This window comes from Tetrahymena thermophila (assembly GCF_000189635.1).
Source record: "Tetrahymena thermophila SB210 genomic scaffold scf_8254422, whole genome shotgun sequence".
Taxonomy (NCBI): Eukaryota; Ciliophora; class Oligohymenophorea; order Hymenostomatida; family Tetrahymenidae; genus Tetrahymena; species Tetrahymena thermophila.
In genome coordinates this window covers 58,946-85,800 of record NW_002476204.1, presented here as the reverse complement: position 1 = coordinate 85,800, position 26,855 = coordinate 58,946, and the positions used below count along the sequence as shown (strand labels likewise).

At 21.9% G+C, this 26,855-nt stretch overlaps 9 protein-coding genes across 9 annotated transcripts; 6 read left to right on the top strand and 3 right to left on the bottom strand. All coding sequences in view use genetic code 6, as the record gives it.

Moving 5' to 3' along the window:
• Window positions 1-87: 87 nt before the first annotated feature.
• TTHERM_00691310 (hypothetical protein) lies at window positions 88-6,445 on the bottom strand (the record flags this gene model as incomplete). Its single annotated transcript, XM_001032096.2, has 11 exons — window positions 88-140; window positions 205-329; window positions 392-489; window positions 626-986; window positions 1,073-1,465; window positions 1,561-2,484; window positions 2,543-4,345; window positions 4,401-5,850; window positions 5,930-5,986; window positions 6,046-6,266; window positions 6,351-6,445. The coding sequence occupies 11 exons, from the start codon at window positions 6,443-6,445 to the stop codon at window positions 88-90; spliced, it is 5,580 nt and encodes a 1,859-aa protein (XP_001032096.2).
• A 1,844-nt stretch (window positions 6,446-8,289) lies between these two features.
• TTHERM_00691300 (oxidoreductase, short chain dehydrogenase/reductase family protein) lies at window positions 8,290-9,246 on the top strand (the record flags this gene model as incomplete). Its single annotated transcript, XM_001032095.1, has 1 exon — window positions 8,290-9,246. One exon carries the CDS (start codon window positions 8,290-8,292, stop codon window positions 9,244-9,246), a length of 957 nt encoding a protein of 318 aa, XP_001032095.1.
• A 1,297-nt stretch (window positions 9,247-10,543) lies between these two features.
• Window positions 10,544-12,037, top strand: TTHERM_00691290 (ubiquitin family protein; the record flags this gene model as incomplete). Its single annotated transcript, XM_001032094.1, has 1 exon — window positions 10,544-12,037. The coding sequence occupies one exon, from the start codon at window positions 10,544-10,546 to the stop codon at window positions 12,035-12,037; it is 1,494 nt and encodes a 497-aa protein (XP_001032094.1).
• Window positions 12,038-12,876: 839 nt separating this feature from the next.
• On the bottom strand, window positions 12,877-15,138 carry TTHERM_00691280 (cyclic nucleotide-binding domain protein; the record flags this gene model as incomplete). The annotated part of the gene is made up of 3 exons (XM_001032093.2): window positions 12,877-14,493; window positions 14,556-14,696; window positions 14,761-15,138. 3 exons carry the CDS (start codon window positions 15,136-15,138, stop codon window positions 12,877-12,879), a joined length of 2,136 nt encoding a protein of 711 aa, XP_001032093.2.
• A 971-nt stretch (window positions 15,139-16,109) lies between these two features.
• On the bottom strand, window positions 16,110-17,205 carry TTHERM_000691261 (hypothetical protein; the record flags this gene model as incomplete). The annotated part of the gene is made up of 2 exons (XM_012799822.1): window positions 16,110-16,142; window positions 16,270-17,205. 2 exons carry the CDS (start codon window positions 17,203-17,205, stop codon window positions 16,110-16,112), a joined length of 969 nt encoding a protein of 322 aa, XP_012655276.1.
• A 2,165-nt stretch (window positions 17,206-19,370) lies between these two features.
• TTHERM_00691260 (hypothetical protein) lies at window positions 19,371-19,766 on the top strand (the record flags this gene model as incomplete). The annotated part of the gene is made up of 1 exon (XM_001032091.4): window positions 19,371-19,766. The coding sequence occupies exon 1, from the start codon at window positions 19,407-19,409 to the stop codon at window positions 19,764-19,766; it is 360 nt and encodes a 119-aa protein (XP_001032091.3). The 5' UTR covers window positions 19,371-19,406.
• Window positions 19,767-21,687: 1,921 nt separating this feature from the next.
• Window positions 21,688-22,209, top strand: TTHERM_000691228 (hypothetical protein; the record flags this gene model as incomplete). The annotated part of the gene is made up of 1 exon (XM_012799821.1): window positions 21,688-22,209. One exon carries the CDS (start codon window positions 21,688-21,690, stop codon window positions 22,207-22,209), a length of 522 nt encoding a protein of 173 aa, XP_012655275.1.
• Window positions 22,210-24,081: 1,872 nt separating this feature from the next.
• TTHERM_000691225 (hypothetical protein) lies at window positions 24,082-24,738 on the top strand (the record flags this gene model as incomplete). Its single annotated transcript, XM_012799820.1, has 1 exon — window positions 24,082-24,738. The coding sequence occupies one exon, from the start codon at window positions 24,082-24,084 to the stop codon at window positions 24,736-24,738; it is 657 nt and encodes a 218-aa protein (XP_012655274.1).
• Window positions 24,739-25,662: 924 nt separating this feature from the next.
• Window positions 25,663-26,250, top strand: TTHERM_000691222 (hypothetical protein; the record flags this gene model as incomplete). Its single annotated transcript, XM_012799819.1, has 2 exons — window positions 25,663-25,729; window positions 25,784-26,250. The coding sequence occupies 2 exons, from the start codon at window positions 25,663-25,665 to the stop codon at window positions 26,248-26,250; spliced, it is 534 nt and encodes a 177-aa protein (XP_012655273.1).
• Window positions 26,251-26,855: the final 605 nt, after the last annotated feature.

Here is a 26,855-nt window from a genome sequence, read left to right as displayed (position 1 = left end):
ACGTTTAATTATCTAAGCAAATAAATTTTTAATTTATTTACATACCAATAAATTTATTTTTCAAACATATAGCTTGTTTTTTCTATTTCATATCTTAAATTTTTAAGAGTTTATCAGTTTGTTTGTTTGCTCTTTTGAAACTATTAAATATTGTTAAAAAAATTTTAAAAATCTTTAGATTTTAGTTTTATAATTTTTTTATACCTTTATTTTTTTTATTGAGAGGTTATTTGCTATTTGAACCGGTTTTTTCATTCACATTATTTTGAAAACCTTAAATTATGTCTAGTACATCACTTATTTCTTTCTTCAATTCATTTTAATAAGAGCTTTTCATAGCAAAATGATATAAATACATATTTTTATTTATTTATAATGGTTAATATTTTACGTATCAATGTCATTAATAGCTTTGAATACACTAGCATCAGACTATGACCAAAATTCTACTTCACTGTATCTCTGCACTATAGGGGATTGTAGACCTTACTAAATTATTTATATTAAATCAAGTTTAATATTTTGGTTCATTAAATATTGACAAAATATTTAGAAATATTTGGCATCTTTGAAAATTTTTACTTTCAAAATAAAATAAGATAGTGAATAAAATAAAAAATCTTACCAATCTTTGTAAATCTTCAGAATCTTTTTTGTTTCTAGATGATTGAGTATTCATTTATTTATAATTTTCTTAAGTCAATTATTGCTACTCAGGATTCTTTTACTGATAATTAGGAGCTAAATTTCTTGGACTTGTGCTTGCCTTATAAGATTTATTATTTTATTAGTAATTATTACCTTTTTATTATTTTATCTAATCTTTATGTATATAAGGATTATATTTTATCAGCTATTTATTAGTCTATGGCTTGAAAGTACATTCTTTCATTTCTTTATAGTTGTAATTCTTTTAAGTTTCTTCCATCTTACTTTTTTTATCTTCAAGCCATTTTTTATTTCTTTCATGGAAATTTGTCTAAGAACTTTGATAGATAAATAATATTTTTATTCAATATTTTTTTTAAATATTTAATTTATTTAGTAAAAAATATTATTATAATTTATTTACTTTGATTGCTAATATCTATTTGGACTTAGAGAACGGTATATATTTATTTGATGAACTTCTTCTTCTTCTTAGTCCACTTCGTCTTAACTTTGATAAATGTTACCTCGCTAGTTCTTCTAGTAAGGTTTTGAAGCACTGTTTGCTTAGTTATTTTCCTTTTATTAATTCTCTTTCTTTCTAATATTGCCATAGCTTTATCTATCAATCTATTAATAAGAATCTTTATTCTAGATTACATGTTAACTGTTAACTCTCTTTACTTCTTTTTAAACTGTTGACTAGGTGTTTTGTTACTTAAGCTGTTGTAAAAATTTTTCTTTATTCAATTAGAAGTTTGCATCCTTATCTTATTCATTATTGCTTTCTTAGAAACTTTAAACATCTGATGAATCCCTAATTAATAAATAAATACATTCAAAATATTAAAATAAAAAAAGAATATGTTTAAATAAATAAATATATGGCAAATAAAATAAAGTATTTTATACTGATCTCTTATTTTTGTTAGAGGTATGAGTGGAGCCACAAGTTTTGTATGCGATTAATTGTCACTGTAGAATTCTGTAACACTTTTAGTTTAAGTAAACCCTGCTAATTTTGGATACTGATTTTCTTGTTAGTTTTGAGGTTATTGATAGTGATTTGTTGAACTTTTTCTTGAAAAAGGTTAGCTCTAATGCTTACTACTCTATCTACTTCCTTGCTTTTTTTATTCTTAATTTTACTTATTTTATACATTCTTTTCTTCGTTGTTTTAAATATTTTGCTAAGATTAAGGCTGCTCAAAAATTAATATTTCTTCTTAATTTTGATTTTCTTATTCAATCATCTTATTTAAATCTTCAATATCATTTAAAATAGCAAGCTTTTTTTACTGCAAAATGTTATAAGATGCACTGTTGCTTCTTTTAATTAGTCTTTCAGGATCTGCTTAAATATTTTAGTTATTTTCTTTCTCTTCGATAAATTTATTGCTTAGAATTTAATTCTAGTAGAATTGCCTTTAGCTATTAGAATTAGCTAGGCCCTCTACTTCTAATTAACTTAGTTATATATTTTTATCACTATTAGGCTACTCTTAGCTTTATCTCTTTTGGATTAATTGCTTTTCATTGTTACTTATTGATTGTTGAGCTTAATTATAAATTTTTTCTATTTTTTCTTTCTTTTCCTTTATTGATTACTTTTTCTTTTTGTCTAAATCTGCTATATTTATCTCAAATGCTTCTTTTTCCAGTAAATTAATTTATAAGATACTTTTTTTTCTAATCTTTTATTTGCTTTCATCATTTCCTTTTGATGCTTTTTTTACTTTTTCTAATGGTATAATCGAGTCTGTAATAATTGAGTTAACTGTGGCTACATCTATAGCTTTCATTTTTTATTTATCATCCTATGTCTACTATTTTTTGCTATTAAGAACAATAAATTTTAAATTAAAATAAATAAAAAAATAAATAAATAATTTACTCATTCTCTTTCTTTTATGAGATATCTATAGGTTGTTGCTCAGAGAGTTAGTAGGCTTTTTTATCAAAATGCTAGCTACTTTTAACTGATTAATTATCTTTTGTTAAAAAAAGAGATGCTTTTAAAGATTAAGAAGGAGACCCTACTTCTTACTATAATTTAGATTTGTTTACGTTATTCTTTGGAGACAAAAACTTATTCAAAAGGGAATTTGCTTTTTATTTATTCCCTGAAGTTGAAGAGTTGTTAAGATCATATTCGTTATTTTAATTGTTTATGGTTTGGATGTTACGTTGTGAAATGCTATTACTTGGAGTTCTAACATGGGATGAAAGATTATTTCCTTTAGAAATAGAATGATTCATTGGTTTTTGCTAAATACTATTCTTTCTTTGCTTGCTATGATGCTAAAGTACCTTTATGATTTCTTATTTGCGATTATTAAAAGCACTCTCAGCTTCATTTTCATCCATCTTAGATATCCTTTATCCATCAAAGTTGCTCATACCTCTAGAGTTTCCTTTACTTTTATCATCTTTAGTTGGTGAGTTTTCTTAATTAGGAATTGGAGAAGCTATAATTGTGCTATGAGAGTCACTATGTTAGTTCATATTAATAGATAGATTTTTATTATCTGCCCTTATAACGCTTGATAAGCTAGATTTACTAGTTTAATTCATATTCTTTCTATTGAAATTTTAAGGCGTTTTACTTTGATAGTAATTTTTGTTAGAAGCATATTTTTTCTATTTTTAACTTTAATCTTCTTATTCTTGATTCTGAGTTTCAAATCTCATCTGCGAATTATTACTTTATAGTGAATATGCTGTAATACCATTATTTAAGATGTCTGAATTAGTATCACTATTCTAGTTACCTTGGTCTTTTCTAGTTTAATCTTGATTCTTGCGATTTTTTTAGTTCTCTTGGATTATGTAGTCATACTTTTTGAGAGCATTCTAGACCTCGTTATAAATTTCTTGCAAAAGCAGCTTACTTTCTTTTGTCATAATCATATTTTCATTTGATTCAAGACTTTCCATTGATTAAACAATATTTGGTCTGTTCTTAAGTTCAACAATATGATTTATATTTTCTATTCCATTTTCTGAGATCAATCCAGATTTTCCTATTTTGGATTTTTACATTTTTTGTTATTTTTCTAATTCCTCTTTACATCTTTAACTAAATTGAATATATTCAAGTTGTTGTTCTTCGTTTTTAATGTCTATTATTTGAGACTGCTTGTTACTTTACTTATTGTCTTCTTTGATCTTTTAATGCTTCAGTTTATTGTATCTTTCATATAAGTTCAGAGTTTTCTTATTTTACTCAGTTTGTTACTAAGTTGGAGATCCTTTAGGTGATCTAGAGCTTGAGGATGTCTTTTGTATTTTTTTAACTACATGCTGCTTTGATTATGGACTCTATTTGGATTCTTCTTACTCATCCAACAAATCTTCTCCATCACAAGAAATCTACTTTTAAAGTTATAAAATAAGTCTCTTTTTCTGCTCTTTTGAGAAATTTTTCTTGATGAAGTCTTAAAATACAGGATCTAACCATTAATTTAATTCTAATTGTTCCTCATTAATTACTTCGTCTTTCTTATCTTCAGAAATACCATTTTGTTTATTAGATTTAGAGGACTTAGGAGAATGCCTTTAGGCAATTTATTTTTCTATAGATTCTTTTGATGGAGAATTAGATTAATGAGATATTTATTGATTATTTTTAGATCTTTTAACTGTTTCAGACTAAGCTTCGATATTTTAAGTTTCGTTTTGCAAAGTTTCAAAAGTGCTTTTTTATATTTTAAATTTAATAATTAATTATTTTTTAAATTAATTTAGTTTACTTATTTTATTGTGATAATTGATTTAAGGTATCATCATCCTTTACATCTGAAAAAAATTAGTTGTTATTTGTTACAATTTAATCATTTTGAGAGTTAATATTCTAAGAATTTAAATTAGAAAATATGCTCTATTTATTGGGTGAACCTGCTAAGGAATTCTTTTTTTCAGAAAATGATGAAGACCTTTTTATTTGTTCTACATTATACTATTAACCAGGTTATTGGATTTTTGATTCTTCACTATTTCCTGATACGATTAGTGTTTTTTCTATAGATTTTTCTCTTACAAGCTATTTTGCTTGTTCGATATTTACAGGTGTTTGCTTATACAAATCTTAGTTGCTTAGCAGGCTAGATTAATAATAATTTAGATCTTATATTTAGTTTGCTGTGTAAGAATACTTTAAATTTACACTTTATAACTCTGAAGGTATTTCACTTTAAATATTTACCTTTTACGCTAAAGCAGTAGGATTAGAAATTCCAGACCCTTAAATGATCACATTGCTAGACACATAACTTTTAGTATCATACTATGGATAATTAATTGAGCTTTTGTCAAAACTTGATAACAAAGGATTTTATTTGCTAAAATTTGAAGTGAAATCATAATTTTTGAGAGTGTTCTGATTATCATAATTTGTCTTTAAATTATATGAATCTGACAATTAAATTTTATTTAATGGTGATAGTTATTTATATGAATTTTGCATATTTAATGATTATTCAGATTAAATATTTTACTTTTAAAACTACTAATATGGGCTAGCTTGGAGGAGCTAATTATTCTAAATTTGAGTATTATTAGCTTATGAAGTACTAAAATTATAAGCAGAAGAATTGTTATTATTTACTTCTTTTCCAATTTAATCATTAAATGATGTGAAATTCTAGTTTTTTTATTCTAGCTATATTGGAACTGACGAACTTAGCTAACTACCTTGATAAATAACACTATTAAAAGTTTTATTCAGTTTATCATATGCATTAAAGTTTGACATAGGTGAAGAATCTTGTTTCAAATTATTAATACCTAATATTTGGTTATAACTGCTATTAACTTTATTTAAATCACTGGACAATTAAGAGTATTTTAAAGGAGTTTGCAATTTATTTTAATTTATGCTAAAATTTGTTTCATATGATGGCTACTATTATTTTTACTATTATCCATTTACAAAATTAGTGTTTATATTTGAATCTGCACCAGAAGATTAATAGTACATACTTTTTTTCACTTAGTTGACTATTTCGTCAACTTTCAATCTAAATTACTCTCTAGATTAATCATTCATTGTTTCTACCGCTTCAGATTTTGCTTACTATTATTGCTAAAGAGGTTAGAAACTACTATTTTATTTATAATCTGTGTCTTAAACGCTATTTCCTAAATTGCTAACATATTGTTTTGGAAGGCCATAAATCTAGCTTTATATACCACCTATTTAACCTTTCATTTTAAGGTTATAAACAAGATTAATTTCAAACAAATACAATTAAAAAAGTAAAAAATTTATTAGCAATATTACCATACTAAGAATTATTCTCCAAACCAGTTCCTATCTTTTAATCTAATTTCTAATATTCTATGTATTTAAAATTAAAATTATTTTAAATATCTTAAATTTAAATCTCAAAAATTTACAATAAGTATTATTTCCTAGGTTTGTTTAGTAAATCCCTTAGGATTGATTTGAATTAGGTAAAGATGAATTGTAATCTAATGAAGAAGTAATTTAATTAGGTATTTATTAAGTGACTTGCGGAAGACTTATATTAGATGCAGGTTTATAAGTAGAGGAATACTAATATTACATTGCAATTGCCTTCACTTAATCATCTAAATTTGTAGTGCCAGTTAAGTTGCTTTAATAAAATATATAATGACTCTTAGTGAGATATAAGTTTATTAATAGACAATTATTGAGAAATTTTAGAACAAAAAATTACTTTGCTTAATATGTTGAGGATTAAGATGGTAGTCCATAACTCTTAAGTGGAAATGCTAAAGAATTAAGAGATGAAAACTAATATGTAGAATCCATACTTTCAAATAAATATATAATAAAAATTTTAATTTAATTTACTTTCTATTTAATAATTTGCTTATATCACTTTGATTTTTCTAAAAAGAGATATTTTATTTTATTAAATAAATAAAGAAAGAAAGCTAAGTTGTGTTTGTTTGTGTGTGTGTATGTGTTTGTTATGGTTATCTAAATTTTATTAAAATAGTCTTAAAAATTAAAAGATTCAATCAGTTTAGTTTTCTTAATATTAATCAATTACCTACCAGTCATATCACTTATTAATTTTTAATAACGAAATTTAATAAATAAATTATCAACTTTTGAGATAAAAAATTAAACAAATAAACAAACAAATATTTTTATTATTTTATTAAAAAGGGTAATTAATCACTTTATTTTATTTATTATGAATAGTCTATCATATATTTAAAACCTTAATCATTTAGTTAAGCAATTTAAATCAATCTACAAGTTTATTTTTCAAAATATTATAAAATCTTTATAAACAACTTAAAAATAATTTTTAATAATAAATTTGTTCTCTTCAGTTATTGATTTTCTTTTCATTTATAATTTGATAAAAATAAAACTAGTAGGGCTTTATCAAAATTTAGTCTAGTTTTTAATTGGTCTATTTTGAAAATAAAAATTTATTTAAATTATTTAATTGCTAGATTTATTTATTATTAACTTTTCCTTCTTAGTATATTCAAATTTTTTTTTCAATAAATATCTTTAGCAAATATGAAATAAAATTTTTTTAAAGTATTTTCTAAAAAGCATCTTGAAAATTATCGTTGATTTATTATAAATTCAACTAATTATTTTAATATCTATAAATATGTTAATTTACAACATTTAGTAATCAATTAGTTATATTCAAAATATTAAAATAGTTTTTTTCATATTTATCTGTTTTACATTAAAAAAACATAAATTTAAATAAAATTTTCTTAGTTGATATCTGCTTAAAATAATATTTTGCATGTAATATAAAAATTCCAATATTTATTACTTTTCAAATAAAAATAATTTTTTTAATAAATTTTCAATAAAATATACCCTAAAATATTCTAATCAAAAAACGAGTTTAAAATTTAGAATATTCATAATACTTAAATATATTCTTTTATCTTATTCAAATTAAAAATATTTAACTGTCTCTGAACAAAAAAATTTATAATCCTTTTAAATATATATTTATAATCTTAATTTTTGTTTTTATATTTTTGTAAAATTAAAAATATTTTAGATTTTCTAATTAATAATTTTTTGTATTGAGTTAATTTATTTTTATTGATAAATAATTCCTAAAAAAATAAATTTTATATTTATGTTATATAATTTAATATTTATCTATTTCTTAAGAAAAATTTTTTTTATCAAAAAACACAATTTAATCTAGAATTTATATTACTGTAAAATCAAACATTTTATCCAGAACAACTAAATATAAGTACTGTAGGGTACTTAATTTTTAATGAAATAAGTGTAATAATTAATATTCAATTTTAATTATCACCTTCTTTAATATTTAAATAGTTTCTTCTTATTAAAAATTTTTTTCTATTAAATAAATTTGATAAAAAATTTGTGATAGATATGCTTGCTTTCTTTAAGAAAATATCAGATTTAATACTTATTTACTTCAAAATCAAGAAATTTTCAGTAAATTTAACAGTTAAAGAGTTTCTAATTTATAGAATAACAAAAAGGAATATTAAAGGAATATATTTTTTTAAATTCTGGATAAACATTATTTTTTATTAATGAACGTAGACGACAATTAAATATTGTTTAAAAAATATAATTCCTCATAATTCTTTTTAAGAAATAAAAAGTGTAAAACTTATTTAAATATGAATTAAACAGCTCTCATAGTTTGTCTTTGCGTATTTATTCCTTTACTTATACTTGTGCTTTTTTGCTTGAAAAAAAGCAAGAATAACAAGCATAGAAATCTTCAAGGGTAAGTTATAATTATAACAGGATCTAACTAGGGAATAGGATTTGAGGTGGCTAAAGATTGCTCTAGAAGTGGTGCAAGAGTAATTCTTGCTTGCAGAAATAGAGAAAAGTCATAGAGTGCTATTGATGAAATAAACCAAATTAATCCAGGGTCAGTGGACTTTATAAAGCTAGATCTAAGTGATCTTTCTTCTGTCAGACAATTCGTGAAAGAATTTTAATCTAAATATAATAAACTTGATATACTGATAAACAATGCTGGTATAATCATGCAATAAAGAGTCATGACTAAAGATGGATTAGAAACCTAAATTGCTACTAACCACTTTGGTCCATTTCTTCTAACAAACCTTCTGCTAGATAGCTTAAAGGCTTCTAATCAGTTTAGAGTAATAACTGTTACATCATGGGCGTTCTAATTTACAAACATTGATTTTGATGATATTAATTTCGAAAAGAGAAAATATAAAAATATGGATGTTTATGGTTAATCAAAAGTAGCCAATACTCTTTTTACAATAGGACTTTAGTAAAAAATTGACTAATTGAATTTAAATGGAATTTCAGTATGCTTGCATCCTGGATCTGTAAGAACTAACATGTTTTAAAATTTTAGTCCAATTTTTAAATGCATTTACTTTTGTTTGTACCCAATTATTTTTCTCACTACAAAATCTACTTCATAAGGTGCTTAAACAGCATTTTATTGCATCCATGAAGACTATGATAAGTTAAATAAAGCAGCCTACTATGAAGACTGCAAATAAAAATTGTATAAAGCTAAATCAATCACAGAAGAAAATGTTTAAAAATTATGGGCTATGTCAACTAAAATTGTAAATCTATGAGCAATTAATTAATTTGCTTTTTTATATTGATTACATTTTTTATTAATAAATATCAATCTTTCTTTGAAAAATATACATTTTATATATTTCACAAAACTCTTAAAGAAAATCTGTTATTTTAAATATACAAACAAACAAACAAAATTAATGAAAGTTTTTAATGTCAAAAAATATATTAGCTAATTTAATTTAAAGTACATTTTTCTGAAGAATAAATAATCTTTAAACAAATACTATGATAAAAGTTAAATCAACATATTTCAGTAAACTTAATTATAAATTTAAATTTTTAACTTATTTGATAAATACAAATTAAAATTTTTGATTTTCTTTCAGTTAAAAAAATTTACTCAGTTTGTTATACGATCAAAATTAATGTCTTAGAATACCGAGAAAGAAATTTAGTGATAATCATAAAAATTTTTTAATTTTAAAAAAATGAATGAGAATTTTAAAATAAATGAATGATCATTTTTAAATTTTTAAATAAATGAATGAGCATCTTTAAATATAATCTTATCTTAAAATTAATTTATTCTGTTTATCAATTTTAAATTTAAATGCTGAAGTTTGTTTGTTGATCATTCCAAAATATTCAGAAATAATTTACTTCATTTGGCTTTTAAAATTACTTAAATTTATACTTTTAGGTTCTTGCTATAAAGAAAATAATTGATATCAAGTGGTTTTGGTAATTATGGAAATTATTTTTAATATCTTTTTGCTATAGATATGTGTGGTCTTAAATATCTTCCCAAATTTAATACTTTCTTTGTAAATCAAATTGATTGGAACTATTTGAATTTAACATATGAATGTAAAAAAAGAGTGTAATACTTAAATTTAATTATAAGATTAATAATCAAAATAGTTTCTAGTTTGTTAATCATATTTCAATAATATATTATAGCAAAAGAAAAATACCAAAAACAATTTCAAGTTAGTAATACCATTTTTGTTTAGTGTAGAATACCTAATTCGATATAAAACATTTTAATAGTTAACTTCACGTTTAAAAATTTTATTTTAGAAAAACTATCATAAACAAAAGGGACTTTTTAACTAAATCTTCAAATAGAAAAAGAAATAAATAAATATATCCAAAATAATTTTCAGATTAGTACTTTGAAAATCTGAAATTTTATTAAGAAACTATTCAGATTGACAGACATCAGTATATAATATCTTTGAAAAGTTATAATTATTTTAAAATATATAATTTTTGGCTCTTTGAATACAGAATAAGCTAAATAATAAATTGATACTTTAAACATTTATCAATTAATAAATCATAATTATGGGTTGCTGTCAAACCAAAAAGGAAGTTGTAGAAGGGTTAAAAGAAGGTAATATATGTAAAACAAATAATGTGAAAAATAATTTACCGTTGATACTCAGCGAATATAAGTATTCAGAATTAAATAGAGAGATAGACTTCTAAGTAGTGTGCATTACAAAACCAGATTTATCTTATATTATAAGAATTGATAATACATAATTAGAAACATGGACTCTGTACAATTTAGAAGTAAAAATTATAGAGGACCTAAAGGATTACATGATTGAATCGTTTAGGTTTGCATAAATGAAAGATATACAAAAGTCCTTTTATTGTTAGAAAATGATTTAGTTTATGGATTTGCTTCCCATCTATATAGAATTAAGCGTTGATGAGACAATGGAATATATTCAAGTTGAAATTCCTCATTCAAATCATGTAATTAACATACCATATGATAATAACACAACCATAAAATCTATTAAGAAAAAGATATGTCAACAATTTTAATTCTAAAATAAAAATTTTGAGCTACTTCATCAAGGAGAAGCGCTACTTATAGATGATATGAGTTTGCAAGATTGTAAAATTTAACCTGGAAGCAAAATAATAGTTTAAGAATATACAAATTAAAATGCTCCACCTCCTTTACATGTACTGATAAATAATAAACGATATTCTAGCAATCTAGAAATACCTAATATGATAAAGAGAATGGGTACTCTTGAAATATCTTAGGATTTAACTATTAACAATATCACAAAAATATAAACTAAGTTAATGGAAGAAGATTAGACTCAAGAAATTCTTGATAATTTTGAAGTTATTTCTACAAAGAGCTAAGATTTTCATAATATGCATAAAGAAGGATCTACAAAATTCCTTTAAAATTCGGAAAGTAAATAGCCTCTTTTTAGCTAAAAAAAAATAAGCTCAAAGAAAAATATCAGCAATTTGGAAATATTTATAAAAGAAAATAAATAGTATGATACTTTTCATGTTAATTAAGGAGTAAATATTCTTACAGAATGTGTAAATAATCTCTGTAATTAATATAAAATAAAACAAATGCTGTAACTAAATTTTGGAGAGTTTTTTATAAATGCATAAGATTAAGAATTACTTTTATAGTGCATATCTTGTTAAAAAACTGTTCAAATAGATGAGTTGTTGTTTTATAAGTGTAGTTACATAGTCTCAGGTATTTACAAACTTAAAAATACTGAGGACAAAAGCTAATAAATATATAAGTAAAATGATTGTTAGTACATAAATACTAAAGGAGATAGTATAGAGAATTATGACTTTTTGCCATAAGAAAGAGAGTGGAAAAGCATCAGAATAAGAGCCTATAAACATAAAAAAAACAAATTTTGGTGCTGCTTTTGCACAAAAAATATTAACCAACAAAGAGATAACTTAATTAAACTGACATGTCATCATTAATACCACGAAGCATGTATCTAAAAGCTGAAGGCTTTGGATTCTACTTGTGTGATGTGCGTATTTTGATGCATTTTAATAATTAAATAAATAATAAAATAAACAAACATTTAAAAAATATTTATAAAATATAATAAATTTTAATTCTGTAATAAATAAATAAATAATTATTTTTAATTGTAATATATTTGTAAATTTTATTTATTGAATCTTTAAATGTGCTCCTATATATTATAAAAATATTTTTTAAATATAATTTTCTCAATATTTTTTAAATAAGCAGACTTAACTAAAAAGTAGATTTTATAGTTTATGTAGGAAATTTTTAATTTGACTGCAGCTATTATTTTTTGGTAAAATATATTGCTTTTAAAAATTTAATTTAAAATTAATTTATTTCATTCTAAATTTGAATTGAGCTAATCTATAAAAAAATTATATTTAGATTCATATAAAGAATTTTGGAATTACAAAAAAATTTTTATTAATTTCAATTAAAAAAACAAATTAATATTGTCAAAAATATATTTGATTTACTAAATTTATTATTTTCTATAATTTAAAAATAAAAGTTAATAAAAATAAACTCCAAAAAATAATTAATTAGTTCTTAAATTTATTACTTTTTTTTTCTTGTATTCTTCTTATTTAAATAAAGTAAAAATTAGAATTAGAGAAATTTCATTATTTGAGAAATATTTTTTGTATTCTAACAATATTAATAAAATAGCCAATTTCAAACAAAATAAAATTCAATTATCATCTATCTACTAAAATTTGATTTAAATTAAATTTTTAAACACGATAACTTACAATTAATTAATTAAATATACTTGCTTTGTTTACTAAAATTCAAATTTATTACAACAGTTTTGTTTAGAAGGTACAGTTGATAATTAATTTTATTTTCATTATTGTGCATATTAAATTTCAGTAAATTTTTTTTTGTTATCCCTTATGACAGTCCTACTTAACTTTTGCTTTCTAAAAAGTCTATATTGCTTTTCCCTTAATTATTTCATTACCTTAGAAAAATTATTGTAAGGATAATATCCTGTATACTCCTTCACTTTATCAAAGTCAGGTACTATGTAGATTCCATCATAATATTAAAGATAAAATTAACTTATTTGATTACTTCTCCTCTCTTAAAGTATTTGCATTGCTTCATTAACTTTGTCAAAATTCACAACTGTTTTCACTCTTACTTGATTAGGGGTCTAACTATAAGAGCTGGCACTTGAAGATTTACTGGTAAGAGATTATGAACTATCTTAGTCTTTATTTTCTTTATCAGCAATTTCTTAGATTGGTATATTTTTATCATTGCTAAGACGTAATTATTTTTATAAGCTTGATATTTAATTAAGACCAAAGAGAATCGAAGGTCGTTGACCTCGCGAAAAACTGTTCCTTGAATGCTCAATACTTATCCGATTAATCTTGTGTTTATCAATTGAAAGTCTTTAATTTGAAGTTATATTTTAAAAATCTTCATTTTAACTTTTACAAATTTTCAAAACATCTTAATTTTTATTAATAGATGATTTAGATTCTTCTTGATATGAGCTTGATTGCTATCTTTCTATGATATCTGCAAGATTTCTGTTAGTTAAATTTATTCTTGGAGTATTTAATTTAGGATCTGAAAACATAACTTCAGAGTTGTATTAAATCTCTCCTGAAGGCATTTGATATTCTTCTATCCGAGATAAAGAATTATTTTTCTTATTCTTCTACGATTTATTGGAATTATTTTAATTGCCTTTACTATTACTTTTCTAAAAAAGTTTATTCTGGAGATTATTAAAATTCATGGTGAAGTTTACTTACATTTACTCTTTTTCAGATTATAAAGGCTGAGTTTTATTTTTTTATTGTTTAAAAAATTCTTTTTTAGTAAATTAATTTAAATTTAAGCTTTGTCTATGTAATTATTATTTTGCTTTCAAGATACTTTCATTACTCTAGATTCTAGGTTCACTGAGCTAAGAATTTGAACTATCTTCTGGTTTTTAAGTTTCTTGTCTTTAAAGTTCTCTTTATGAATTTATTTTTGGTGGATATAAATCATATTCTTTTTTGAGTTCATCATAGTATCGATCACTAAAGTTAGATATTTCGCCCTCACTATATTCATATTCTCCATCTTTATAAAAAATTTTGGGGATAAAAAGTAGGAATTCCATATCATTTTATTCTAGCTCTAAATCTTCCTATTGAATCTAAAAGTCATAATCGTAAGCATAATAGAAATACAGTAGTCTTAATTTTCTTGCCTAAGTCATATATTCATTTCTGCATTTTAAGCTGTTAATTGATTTTTTTTTCTTCCTTTAATGTGAACTATCTCTTTCTTACTAAAACCATTTTAAGTGTTTCCAAATGGATATCTACTTTACAATTTTGGCACCATAAATTTAACATTAACTTGTTTCGTGGCCTACTTTTTAGCAGCAATAACAGGTAGTTTCAAATTACCTATTATAAATCAGTAGATTATCTCTCAACTTACAAAAAATTTCCTGTAAAATTATAAAATTTAAATTTAATAAATTTTAAATAAACAAAATAAAAAAATTTGAACCATATCATAGCTATTTTTTGAAATTATTTATTAAAAGCTGCTTCTATCACAATAAATTAAAAAGCATGTATCTATTGATTTCGCTTAAAGTATTTCTAATTACCCAGTGAAAAATCCTAGTTGTCCAAGCATACTACCAGACTTTTTTTAATACAGATTATTTATTATATTATGGAATAGATAGAAATAATAAAATTGTTAATACTTAAGCAATTCCAATAGTTGAAGAATTCTATTTATTGAAGTTAAATGAAATTATTTCAACTGATCCCTTATGCAAAAAGAATATTTTATCATTGTTTTATCCAATATCGTAAAGAATTTCTCCTGGTTATAATATTATTTCTTTCATATGAAGACACAGCTCTTGTCTTACTTCTTGTGAAAAATTAAGATTAAATAACTTATAATTTTGCAAAATTCTGCCATAAAACTCTATTTTGATTTGATTTCGAAGAGTGAGAGTCAGATTATCTAAAATTATTTCACTTTTTTATATTAAGCTTCCTTCTAGTATATGTGAGTATTCAAGATTTTTAAAAACTTTAGTTTATAGATGTTTAGGAATATCTCTATTTCTCATATATTAACCAATTTCATATTTTACTTATCTAAACAAAAAATATAATTTTAGCACAATAAATCACAATCAAGAATATAAATTACTTAAATTATGCTTCTTATTTAGCTATCTCTTAAAAAATAGAACCAATTGTATTCATCGAATAGCCAAATAAACCACAACTAAAGATAATTACAATTATAACATATATCCTTTCATACCATGAAATAGGAGTTATATCTCCGTACCCAACTGTGACCATTGTTATTATTGCAAAGTATATACTCCATAAATATTTTATTGATATAGAAGAATCATTTATTTATTAGACTACTATCCATGTCTTTTCTAAAAAAATGGATTAATATATAATTAACTCAATACGAATAAGAAATACCATATTCCTGTACCGACATAGCTACAAAGTGAAAACCACAACCTACAAAGTGAGCACATCCAAAAATCAGAAACATAAGTTTAAATAATTCAAAAAACGTATTGAATCTTTATGATAGCTAGTAATGATCATCAATTTTTTCAAGCAAATTAGGAATTTAGATTATTCTTAATAAGATCCCAAATTTAAACATCTGTTAATATCCTTACACAATCATACATATAGTTGTTATAGAATTTATAATAAATTGCTTTCTGTTAATTATAAAATTTTAATTATTAAAATTTATTTTCATAAAAAAATCAATAAACAGAATAATTTTATTTTATCATTTTGATTTCCAAATTTAAAAAACTAAAAAAATGAAACTAAAATTGTTTAATTGATTAATTTTTAAGCTATGTTATTAAAAGTTAGCTATAAATAAAGACATCTGTAAAAAATATTAAAAGAGTCGTCTAGTCTAATTAAAGAGTAGTTAAAATAATAACTTATAAAAAGGTAAATAGTTATTGAATAAATTAATTATAGAGAAAGAAAGAAAATAACCAAATAATAAAGTAAATATGCTTATTAAATTACCTAATATATTTGTTCAAAATTAATTTTCTTTTTGTGATGATGTTACCTTTATCATAAAATCCAATGTTAAAGTAAATGATCAAATCTATGGAGAAAACAATCGAAGGTACAAGATAATTTAAAATATAGAGGTTTCTTTCTTATATTAAGCTAATACCAAAACATATTTCTACTGTTGTGACTATGTACTATTAAACCAAAGTAATAAATAAAATAATGTCCCAAATTTACTCTATCAAGCTGTTAGGCTATATCACTGGGATTTTTTCAAATTTTTCTATATATTATTTACTCTTAGTTTCTGTGATATAACTTTTATCATTTATAGCACTTAAGTGTAATTAATTGAGATTTTTATAGTTCGAGTAGAATCTTTTTTCTAATAGAATTTTGCAATACTATTTTACTTTTCTCATTTTAGCAAAAATTTTCCACTAATTATCATCACTAATTGTATTAAATTTTTTCCCAAAATAGGTTTCTCTATATCCTCCTTGTTTAGGTTAAATTCTTCTTTATTTCATACTTTCTTTTAAACTTTTTCTTTGATTGTTAGTGGAATTCTCATTAAAGGATGTATTTACATTTAGATTTTTTAATCTCTCTTTTTCTGCAATACTGCTCTATCGATAAAGAGTTTACATTTTGTTTTGAGATTAAAAATAATTTAGTGACTATTTTTGAGAACCCATAGATTCTTTATCATTTTCATCAATTTTTACTAAAACTTCTGATAATTTAGAATTGACATTTAGATTTTAAATATTTTCATAGGGATTAATTTGTTGACTATAAAAACTAATTTATTAAGACTCCTCATTTTTAGCTTTTAAACTTTAATCTTCATTATATGCAATTGATTTTTTTTGAATTTTTTAGGATCCATGTGATTGATTCAAGCTGAGAGATTTAGTTTAATCTATTTAGTTAGAAGATTCAAATAGCTCATCTTCTTCATATTTTTTCTTTTAAAAAAATGAAGAAAGATCTTATTAAGAAGGAGATTTACTAAATTCGTCATGCAAGTGCTAAAATATTTTTTATCTTTATATTCCTCCACACAAAATATTAGACTTGTCCTCCAATTATACTTCTTAGTCTATATCCATTTAAAATTTTAAAGAAAAAAATTTAAATCAATACTTCTACTTCAAAATTTAATTGTTAAACCTTTATTAGTATAATACTTATTTACCTTAATTATGTTTATATTTCTTAAAATAATAACAACTGGCAATTAGTCAAAAAATATAATTGAAGTTTATAAATACAATATAAATAAAAATTATGCCAAAAATAATGAATCATAACTATGATTGTATGGATATAAAATTTAATTCCATATTCATTTGTATATTTCAAATATTATTTTATTCTCTAATTCTAAAGTATTAAAATATCTAATTATTCATAGTTAAAAATAAATCAGTAATTTAATAATATTGTTCAAACTTATTTTTATTTTATTCAAATGTTATAATTTGTGATGCAGGCTATTATTCTATAATAATGCTATAAAAAAATTAATAGTTAATTAAATTGCAAAGTTATTTTTATTAACTTTTTTCAAAAGGTTAAATAATTAAAATATACATACTTTATTATTTCTTAGATTTAATTTATCAAATACTGTTTTTTTCTATAAAATGGTGGTTTATCTAACAATTCTAAAAAATGTGAATATTTTAGAATTAATTATTTAATGATTTATTGTATCATAATATCTTAAATTAGTTAATTGCTTACTTAGTGTTTTATTAGATTCAAATTATGAATTATATAAATGAAAAATATTTTAGTTCCTTGAATATTAAAAATTATATTTATTTTTGATAATTTATTTTTTTTTTAATTTTAAATTTTTGAAAGCAAAATAAATAACTAAATATTTTAAGTAAATAAATTTTTTATTAGAAAAAGTTATTCATTTGATTTATTAAGATGTTAGTATTAATTTTATTATCTTATGGAACTAAATAAAATTTGAAGATTTTTTATATATCTAAAATCAATTAAAATTTAAAATACTAAATAAAAATATTAATAGTTAAAATAGTAAGTATAGTAAAAATAAAGTTAGTTAGATAAATTTATGCTTTAATAGAAGTAAAATAATTTAGATTAAACAAAAAAATTTCAATTTAACTTAGATTTAAAAATTTGAATTGATTTAAAAATAAGTTTTTATTTCAATTAAAAAATATTTGATCATTTATTATAATTCATTTATAAATTTAGTGCAGTTAAGCTAGCTGAAATAAAAATAATTATTAAAGATTTTCTAAATCATTTGATTTTATTTAAAAATCTAAAATATTTAAATTTTTTAACAATTTGTTTTCTTTTTATTGATAAATATTAAAAGTTAGAATTTGATTTTAATTTTACAATTATTTATTCTGTGAGTTCAAAAAACAAAATAAGTTCTTAATAAAGTTTTTAAATTATTTTGAATATTAATTAGATAAATAAATATAATTTGAATGTTAGATATTGTTAAATAAATTATATTGTTTGTAAATATTTTTATTATTATAATTATTTAAAAGTTGAAGTTTTATTTTGTTATTCATAACTACTTATTCTTTTTATATTATTTTGATAATCCATTCTTCATTATTTATTAAAATTTACTAATTTTTAATAAATTTAACGCTTTTTGTTTCTTTGAATATAAATTGTTCTATTGAATTCAACTTTTTAAAATTTCCTAGATATTCAGAATTATTTTACAAATACTAAATTAAAATATCTTATATTATTTTAGAAATATCTATAATTTAATTTTATATATTCCTTTTATTTTTATAGTTTAATTTATAAAGTATTTTTAAGTTTTCTCGATCTAATATCAAATTATTTTTTCACAACGAAAAAATTTATCCTATCTTTATCAAAATTTCAAAATTTTTTTGCTATTATTTTTATAGAAAAGTTGTAAGATAGGTGTATTCTTTCAAATTTAGAATTTTTTTATTTAATTATTTATTTTAAGGTTTTATTTCAATATTTTTATTTTAATTTTCACATTTAAGCTGCACTAATGAACTTAAAAACCATTTTAGTATTGAAGAAAAATAATTTTGAAAATAAAATTTCTCCTATTAAATAAATATATCCATTTTTTTTGGCTTTAATTAAATTTTGTTTTGTACTTTTCTATTAGTAAATTCGTCAAAAATATGCAACATTTTATATAAAGTGCTTAATATCTTTTTTTTTGATTAGAAATATTCTTGAGGTTCAAAAATTGAACTTATTATATAATTATTAAAAAAGAAAAATATTAATAATAAAAAAAAGTATTAAGATGAAAGGAAGTATAATTGCAGTATTAATTGCTCTCTGCTTATTCTAAACCAGTTTTGGTTATAAAACTAATCAACAAGTTAGCCAATGTGTTTAAAACTAATGCTTGTCAAAATACGGTTGCTCTGGTAAAATAGATGAGTATGCTTGTAAGATTGCCACCAATGCTTATAACAAATATTTGCAAGAACCAGAATGTGTCTAATTCTTAGCTTAGTATAAGAATGGACCTTAACAAAATGAATTCCCAATGCGTTTATGGATACCTTGTCGTTACGTTGCTTACAATGTTTACTACTAAAGCCTTACAATTGAAGAGTTCTTAGACTGCTAAGATTTATGCATAGGATAAGACTATTGATAAAAATATTATAAAAAATGAATTATATATGTTAGTAAAAATAAACATTTAGGATTTTGTATAAATCTGGTATTTGATATAAAGAATGCTGAATCGAATTGATTTTAAAATTCCGAATTTTGAATGAAAAATAAAAAAATTGATTAACTTCTCAAGCCAATTAAATTATAAAGAGACAATTTTAATTAATCTAATTTGTTTCTTGTCACCACACTTTTTATATAAGAAATTCAAAAAGAAATTAAAATAGCTATTGATTTTTATTATTATTATAATTATTTACATATCTAATTTACAAATTCATTTATTTAAATCTTATCAATCTTTATTATTTTTAATACTATTTCAATTCTATAATTAATCTATAAATAAATTAACAGATTTATGGATTTATTATCTGGTTGATTTTAAAATATAAAGTAAGTTATTTTAGATTTTCAATAAGTAAATTAACTTATCAAATAACATCTTCAAAACATACAAAAAGCTTTAGAAATCCGATATCAATCTATTATAATTAAAAAATCATAAAATATCTAAATAAATATTTGATAGCTTTTTGGATATTTGATCTCTTGAAATAAAAATATGATCAGAATAAATTTTATTTTTCATGTCTATTTGCTTCTATTTAACAGCTGATAGAAACTATAAGCTTTATTAAATATTCTTTCAAGTTTAAGCAACAATAGATAAAGGTAAATAAAATAGAAAGCAAATAATTATAAAATTTCTTTCATTCATTCTAATTTTATTAAAAATAGACTAATTTTAAAATATTTGTGTATTAATAGTATTTTGATATATATTCATAGTTATTGTGATTATTATATTTAATTCAATTCAAGGTATGAGGTTAGATATGAATTTAAAATAACTTAATACACACATGCTACGAGATTGGAGGATTTTATAGAAAGGAAATTTATTGCTTTTGATTGAGTAATTTATTTTATTAAAATAAAAAAATAAAATTGAAATATAGTTTTCTCTTTGTATTTAACAAACAACAAACAAACACTTCAAAAAGCATTAAATAATTAATTAAATAATAATTTTGAACATAAGAACTATAAATCAATAAATTGAAAAATGAATAAAAGTATATGTTGAAGAAGAACACTAGAAATAAGAAATAGTAGTGTCTTTTAATAAAAAACATTACCTAAAATTGCATTAAAAGAAATGAAAAATTTATGCGGAGCAAATTACAAATTTAATAGTAAATTCGTTTTATTCTAACAAAAATTTAATTTTCAACCAACGAAACAAGGATCGATAATATATAAAAAAAGATAGAAATGATGATTGGCAAGGGTATTTTTTCTGCATAGTTATGTGAAATACTTCAGCAAAACCTTAATTTTCAAGCTGATTTTTAACAAAATAAATTGAGATGTTTTTCAAGTTATATTCAAAGTTAAAAACAAAAAATAGAAAAAACATAAAAGTGCACTTTGAAACAATTATTAAAGTAGATAATGATTAAAACAAATGTAAAGTAAATTGAAAAGTGAATTAATTTGTAAAATGAGGAGTTTTTCAGCAATTTATTTTTGTGAAGATTCAATAAATTAAATATTTACATAATAATAAAATGGTATTTACATAAATGCATACTTTAAAAATTAATTATTTGTGTTTTTTTTATAAATGTTTAGACTTAATTGCGCATTTTTTTATTTTTTTTTTAAATGGCCATTTAAATAATTTCTATTCATTTATAAAAAATTAAAATGTAGAGATTAGTAAATTTTTAGAAAGTTGATAGTGTATTCTTGATTTGATAAATTTTTAATTAAATTATTTGTTATAAAATGTTAGTTAATTTATTATTATAGAGGTTGCTTATGTACATTATGGTTAGAGGTAAGAATTTTTGTAGGTTTTTTTCGCAAAAAATTGCGATTAAATTTGAAAGATGGTAAAACGATTCATTGGCTAATAATTTTTGAATCAAAATAACACTAAATATTTGCTCTTCAACTTCAATCAAAGAGGGGATCTATTAAAAGATCAGCTGAAGATATTCTTTATTTTGGATTTTTATTCAAGGTTTTGTAGATAATGTCAAAAAGCTTTTCAATATCTACATCTCCATTGTTTATTTCTCTAAGTACTGCCTATATTTGCGCGTTAGTCTTCCAAAATCTACTAAAGCTTTACTTATTAGCAAAATGCTTATAAATAGGATCGGAAGGTAGCGCATACTATGCGAATGGACGAAATCCAAATACTGATTCAAAAAAAGAAACACCAAATGCAAACACATCTGCCTTTTACTCATCAAAATCTTATGATCTTGTCTTTAGGGTATTAAGTATTTCTGGTGCTGCATGGTTTAAACAGCGATATTCCCATTACTAGACTTACTTTTCTATTATTTAAGGACGAGTCAAGCCTTTATAATCATTAAGATCGTTTGCTAATCCAAAATCAGTGATTTTAGCTTCCTTGAGGTTAGAAAAAATGAGAACATTTTCACTTTTGATATCATTGTGTGAGTAGTTGAAACTGTGGATGTGGTCTAAGCCTTGAGCAATTTAGCGATACATGTGGATCAAGTTTGAGATGTGCTTCGACCTGTTTAAATTGTAGTGTTTTTCAACATAATCAAATAAATCCATTTCTGCTTCTTCCATGAGAAGAGCACAACAACTATCAGGGTGTTCATTTTCCTAAGGAGATAGATTATTTTGTTGCTCTATGTCTTGGGTTTAAGAATTAATTGAGCTTTCGATCATATTTGAGGCTTTTTACTTTCCATTGATGCCACTTTATGAGTAGAAGCAGTCAACATTTTCAAAAACCTTGTAGACTTGAACAATATTTGGGTGGGGGAGTATATTTTCAAGAAGCTACCACTCTTTATGGATCATATAGCAATGAAAATTGCAGTGGCTCTCATCAACTGAGCTAATCATCTCATTACCAATCTTTGTCTTGGACTTTTGGTGAGTTATTGCCTTCTAGTTAGCTTCCTTGGCTCTTAAATTTTTGTTATTTTTGATTACTGAGTGAGGTCCTTAACTCTCAAAAATTTGTTAGTTTTAGAGCTACAGAGGCTAGTGAGAGGAGGAAGGAGAGTAGAGATGTGATAAAAATGTGGAGTCCTAACTGTGCTATGATGTTTTCATTACAAGATTTACGTTTTCACGTGTCTATGTACTGTAAATTCTGAAAATTTTACTTGCACTGTTGCATCCACAATGGTCTAAAGGTTCGAATTTGAAGGATTCAAGCAACATAGGTTGGATATTCTTATTAATTTTTCTTCTTCTTGTTAATAGTTTGTCTTATTAATTAATAAACAATTTAGATATTAAACTTAATTTTTTTTTCTTTGCCTTTATATTATTTCTGATTGATATTGCTTTTTTTTTTTTTTCGTATTCTTTATAATTATTAATTATCTAGAGCAACAAATACCTTTGTGAAGATTCATTATAGATTGATAATCAATCAATCAATCAATTAATTTTTCATTCATTCATTAATCTTTTACTCATTAAACCTTCTTATCTTAACCCTCTAAAAATTATATATATATTTTTATATATAATCCTTATAATTTGCTCAATTTTATTAGCAATATTATCATTATCAAATTGCTTTTTTTTTTAATCCTATTATTTTTATAAAATATTGAGTTTTTCCTTTTGCTGCTTTGAACAAATTACTAATTCTAACAATTTTGATTACTACCAAACTAAAAAAAAAGGCAATAGACTAGATTAATTAGCCCGTTTTTCCTATATAATATTTATTCCATATTAAAATTATTCAAACACTTATCTTTGTAACAAGAATACTTATCCTAAATTAATTAAACATTGAGTTCAAAACTATATCAGAAATATGATATAATCAATCAATAATTATTTTGTTAAAAAATATTAACTTTTCTTAACTTTTCATCTTCTGCTAGCTAACAAAATAACTTTAAAGTCACTTAAAATACATTCTAAATTTAAGCGAGATCTTATTTTTTAAGACATAACTCTCTTCAAAAATAAAATAAATAATTTATAAATATGATAAAAATAAAAGTATTTTTTTATAAGTAATTCTTTTTCTTCTTTTAGTCAATTTTAAAGTTTGTTTTATAAATAACCTAAATTTTTAAAGCAAATAGATTTTTGTAATTAGCTCAGAAAATAAAGTAAGCGTTAAATTTAAGCATCGAAAGGCAGTATTACTGTAAATTTAGTAGATTATAAAATGAAAATATACAATTTCATATATAAATTATTATAAAATTTTACGAATCTAACAAATAGTTGAAACAGTATCAGATCTGCATATGAATATATGAATGTTGATTCTGTGCAAATATTATAATTTTAGGCTTTTATAAATAATGTAAAAGGAATATTAATCCAAAACACTATTTTAAGAATATTTAATTCCCCATCAAAATTTAATATTAAAATCCTTAAAAGTCAGGCAGAGAGAGAGACTCACTTAAGGTTATATATAAAATTCTCTTCTTGCAACATAATAAGAAATATTATATCTGCTTTATATGATGTAAAATTACTCTTTTCTATTGTTTTTTCATGAATCCTAAATTTCATTTGAAATTTGCCTTGCTTTTTTTGGTCGGCTAATTAATAAATCGATCAGGATTGATTAGATTTTTGAAGAAGAGATAAATTTTTTAGATTAACTTCTATTTTAACACTTCTGGCTTTTAGACTATGAATATTCTTCTTCTTAATCAGTGCTACCTGCTTTAGCTCTTGGTTAATCTGCAATAAATTTAACTTTAATTGCTTGTAGTTCTTTAAATAATGCATTTATAATTAAATCAAATAACAAATTTATTAATAATTCAACACAAATTTTAATAAGCAATTATATTTTATTTTTGTAGATTATATAAAAATTAAATAACTCTAGGCAAAATAGACAGTATTTTAAAGAAGATATCTTCAAAGAGATACTCTATATATATAATTATTTTATCTGAATTGGCTCTTTCAAAAAGTCTATTTGATAAATAATACTTTGACTAAAATGTAAAAGTAATACTAATTATTTAGTACAAAATATTCTAAAATCTTTTTTTCTTAACTAGTATTTTTTTAAAAATATCCAATTTAATTTATTGACAATTATTTTATTTACATTCTGCATCATATTTCATAAAATTTTAGAAAGTTATTTTTGAAAATACCTCTGAGCTAGATAAAATTATTCATTTATTTATGATTTAAAACACCTAAAGAACACTTTTAAGATAAAAACTGAAAACCTTTAACTCACACTTAAAAATTATATTAATTTCTCGCACATAACTTCACCAAATATACCTATTTCAACATATTTCAATGAAATCAAAATATTTTAAAATAATTTTGATCATTTTAATATTCTATTTGATATTTAACATTTTTTTAATTTTATTTTATTGAATGCATACATATAGCTTTTGTCTAATTTTTTACTTTATTAAGCAGTATAAAGTGAAAAAGTAAGACACTAAGTTTTAATAAGAATACCAAATCTTATACTTTTTTTGAAAAAAATTTCAATTTCTCTACAAATCTGAATTCAAATGGTCCGTCCTCGTATGATTTTAACATCTCTGCAAAAAGCTACAAATAGTAATTCAGCTAAATCTGCATAGAGAAGTAAAATTAAATGATAAAACCAATTAATTTCTGATTTTTAATTTGACAAATGTATATTTCAAAGATTTACAAGATGAAAAATATGCAAAAGGAGCTAACAACATGTTCTTTGGTGTAGGGGTTGGTGTAGTCTTTCTTTTAATAGGTAATTTTAGCAAACTTAACAATTGAGTGTAGAGATTTGTTTCAAGATATATCATAGAATTAAATAATATCCAATTTTATATATTAATAATTGTGAAAAATATAAGAGTTATAAAATGTCCTACTAATAATAATAGGAAATTAGTTTTATTGGAATTCATTTTAATCAGAATCAGAATAGCAGTAAATTATGAAATACATTACTATTAAGAACTTAATATTTTTAATTATATTAAGGATTCAGCGCAAATAAGAGTAAAATCGCTAAAATGGTATTCAAGAAGGATAGTTGTTATTATAAAAGTATTAGGAATAGACTGTTAAAAAGATTGAATGAAATACATATAAACATAAAAATCGAATATTATACTAGTTATTTTGAGATTTATTTATTTATTTATTCATTCATTCTAAAATAGTAAATAGAAAATAAATTCTTTGTTAAAATATTTTAATTTAAAAAGTTAGTTTTTAAGTAAATTATTTATTTTTATAAAATTTTAGAAAAATATTTAGAATAATTAGGGATACTGGAAACTATTATAATATTTATGGTAAAATAAACTACTTATCAGTCTATCTTTAATTATATAAAATATTAGTAATTGTGCATTTAAAAATTATAATTTTTTTTGCTGACTCGATTTTTTTAAGACTAAATAACAAATTAATCTAGTTTACGACTTTAAAATTGTTCATAATGAATTAAAAATTTTTAGCAAGTGATAAAGCTTATAAAATAAAGTAAATCAAAATTAAATAAATCCTAACAAAAATAATAAAAAGTAAATAAGAAATTTATATTCATTGAGATAATTAATCTAATTTCTGAGCCAAACAAATAATAAAAATAATTAAATTTCTATTTTCAATAGGAAAAGCTAAAATTAATTTTTTTTAATTAAAATTAAAATATTTCTAAAACATAAAAAATTTAAACAATATTTATTTTTTAAATAATCAAATATTAAATTTACCTTAAAGATTAAAAATTCAGAAGTTTTTTTAGATCTAAAATTTTAATTTATTTTTTATTAAAAAAGTAGAGTCTTAGCTTTTTTGTACTATGTTATTAAATATACCACCCATATTTCCATCAATTTTAATAATTTATTTGTAAGATATATTATACAAACATATCACTAATGAAAAAAAAGAAAATAATTCATCTTAAACTTTTTTACTTAAGATTGGAATAATTTGATACAACTTAATTTAGTTTTTAATTAAATTTAATTAAATGTGTTTTTGCTTAATTATAAAATAAATGCCAAAATTATTTTAAATCAACTATTACTTACACTATAAA